General features: G+C 35.1%; 1 protein-coding gene across 1 annotated transcript; it reads right to left on the bottom strand.

Annotated features, from left to right (window-relative positions):
* Window positions 1-931: 931 nt before the first annotated feature.
* Window positions 932-2,402, bottom strand: LOC113316817 (AT-hook motif nuclear-localized protein 23-like). Its single transcript, XM_026564969.1, has one exon. The coding sequence runs from the start codon at window positions 2,149-2,151 to the stop codon at window positions 1,261-1,263; it is 891 nt and encodes a 296-aa protein (XP_026420754.1). The 5' UTR covers window positions 2,152-2,402; the 3' UTR covers window positions 932-1,260.
* Between the last annotated feature and the right edge of the window lie 676 nt (window positions 2,403-3,078).

Genomic DNA, 3,078 nt, shown 5'->3' with positions numbered 1-3,078 from the left:
TTGGTTTCATCAAATTTGGGGTTTTTGTATCAATTTTTAAAAATTTGGGATTTTTGTATCAATTTTATTTACGATGGAGTTTTAATGGATCCCAACATTTGAGTGGGGTTTTTGTACCACAAATTTGGTCACCTTGGGTTTTTATGACTAGTTTTGTTCATAAAAAGAGGGATTTTATCGGACATACTTGATTTCATTGAATATTATGTATATGAAGCTCTCTAAATTACTCATTTTCCCTTGTATGAGATTGGAATCAATGTTGTGGTTATATAACATCTTCCAATACGTATGTGATTATTGTTTACTGAATCGTGTATATCCGGATATCGGTGCAGGGCTTTTGTAGCCTTCGTTGGTCACTTCGTACTTCCATGGCCGTCAAGCAGGTTTCAGCTGCCTGACTCTTTCTTGGGTATGCCACCACAATTTGCTCTCTGTATAGAGAAACATGTTTGCAAGCCAAGAAGGAAGCACCAAGCAAATACAGTTTTTAACATAAAACATAAAAGAGTATACATAATTGTATTCGAGGAGCCATGAGCCAAACACATACGGATTCTTAAGCTGGAGTTCAAGTTCTGAGATCAAACAGAAACAAACTGGAGAAATAAACAAAATCTCATTTTCAGACCATTTGGAAACGTTTTTCATAAATGTTTATCTATATTTCTACTGAATTGTACCTTACGCTAAACATAAACCTGAATTTTTTTCATACTCTTTGTTTATGGTTTTCCAGCATGGGTTGAGCTCTGATAATATAATTTTACGAAAACAGATAGATAAAACCAACCTTATTTGATTATTATTTTCGATTCGGTTTTTAGTACCTAACGTTGATATAGTAATCAGTAGTAGCAGTATAATATGTATATATAAATTCAAAAAAAAAAATAATTGCTAAACGTGATCATGAATGGGCACAGAATTTGCTCAAAAAACAAATCTCCATTATACCATTGGTTATAAATGGAGAAAAATACAAGCATATCCATAAACAACATAAGAGAAAGAAGAAGAGGAAAAGAAGAAATTAACAACTAATTAATTGTACAAGAAGATGGTGATGATGATCTTAAATTAATCTGACCTTAATTTCAGAATATCATCCAAATTTTCGAACTCCACCGTAAACCTTCGCTCCAATGCCATTATCAAACCACTACCCCGAAGATTACAGCAACAAGTCAACGATAACACCATCATCACCACACGCACTCGAAATTCTACATTGATCTAATTATCGATCTATCCAAGTCAATAAGGAGCTCGACCAGCCGCGGGATTCCCGGCCCAGCCATCATTAGGTATCTGACAACCAGCCATATTGAGTGGATTAAACAATGGAAGAGCTGAAGATTGGTCAGGAAATGGATTGTTTACGCTACCACCAGCACCTCCGCCGCCAAGACCACCCCCTCCAGATGATTGAGAAACAGGTGGTTGCATTTGGAGTTGTTGCTGATCATCTTCGTCTAATGGTAAACGTTCATAAGCTACATTAGTAAAAGATGACGCAATTACAATAACTGGACCTGCAGCAATCAACGCACCTACTACGCTTCCTCCGACAACTTGACCTTGACCACCAGCTAAAAATACACTCAAACTAGTCGCTCCCGGTGGTGCGGGTGGTGGTAAGAAAGAACCTGATAGTGATAATATCTCAAACCTACCATGTAACGTTACAATAGCACCGGAAGTAGCCGGTTGTCGTAAACTAACATTAGTTACAATACCAGACCCACTTAAGATACAGATACCACGCTGCCGCCGACGAGCATACGTTGCAACGCAATCAAAAACATCACAACCATTTCCTACCTCCAAAATATGTGCTCTAAGAGTATTTGCACTTTCTCTTGTTATAATCACAGGTGGTTTAGCTTTGTTCTTAGATCCCGGTGGTCTACCTCTAGGTCGACGCGCAACCATATCGCCATGTCCTCCAGAGTTTCCATCTAGTCCTTGGTGACCACCGCTGTCGTTATCATCATCGCCGCCACCACCTAGAAATTGATGATTTCTACCGTTGTTGTTGTTGTGATCATCTTGATCCGGTTCTTGATGTTGTCTTTGGAGATGTAATTCAGGAGGATGAAGTTGATGAACATAGCGAGACGCAGTACCTAAATCCAAACCAGCCATCCCCACAATAACCAAAAGAAAACAGATAAAGACAGGAGATAAAATTAAGAATTGTTTTGGGAGTAAATTAAAGAAAGCTAGAGTGTGATTATTTTTATGTTTTTGAATAAAGAAGATGGAGAAGAAAATAAAAAGAAAAAGACTCAGGAACTTGAGCCCTAGACTAGATTGAATATTGAAAAACAAAGTGAAGAAGCTTATGATGATGAAAATATTGGGGTTGGATCTTTTTCTTTCTTTTCTTTTCTTTTTTTTTGATAATTATAAGAAGAAGTGAATAGAAAGGGAAGAAAGAGAGGAACATAAAATAACCAATCACATGCAGCCAAACTCACACACCCATCTTATAGAATTTTTAAATGGTTTGTGTCTAAGACTTTAGAGAAGTTAATGTTTTTTCAGTGTATTTTTGAGTTATTTAGGAATATAAACTCAGCTACCCTCCATTTAAGATGGCTTATTTTAAAATAGCAATTTAATTAGCTGAAATGGCCTCGAGTTGACTCTTGAAATTGAGCAATATTTAGCTATTATTACATGTATGTATAATACAAAACCTGAATAAGTATATCATTATGTATTTATTCTTCAAAAAAAAAGGTTAAATATCTTAAAATGAAATTTCAAACGAGGTTACAAATTATTTTCATGAATAAATTATTTCAAATGAAAAATAACAATATTAATTTGAATGCCCGTCGAATAACATTGCTAAGTAACATTGCTAAATATTGTAATATGAATTCACTAATAACCAGATGCATTGTAAATTTGTATTCTTTGATCATATTTCCATTACAAAGTAAAGTGACGTGTAAAAATGAATTAACCAATAATAAGAGTATCTAAGCACCCTCGTCGTTTCTTTTTTTTTTTTTGGACAATCAACATATTTCAATTCATTCAAATCAAAACAGTGATTACATG

The sequence above is a fragment of the Papaver somniferum genome, chromosome 1, assembly GCF_003573695.1.
Source record: "Papaver somniferum cultivar HN1 chromosome 1, ASM357369v1, whole genome shotgun sequence".
In the NCBI taxonomy this organism is placed as follows: Eukaryota; Viridiplantae; Streptophyta; class Magnoliopsida; order Ranunculales; family Papaveraceae; genus Papaver; species Papaver somniferum.
This window is presented reverse-complemented; position numbering and strand designations above follow the sequence as displayed.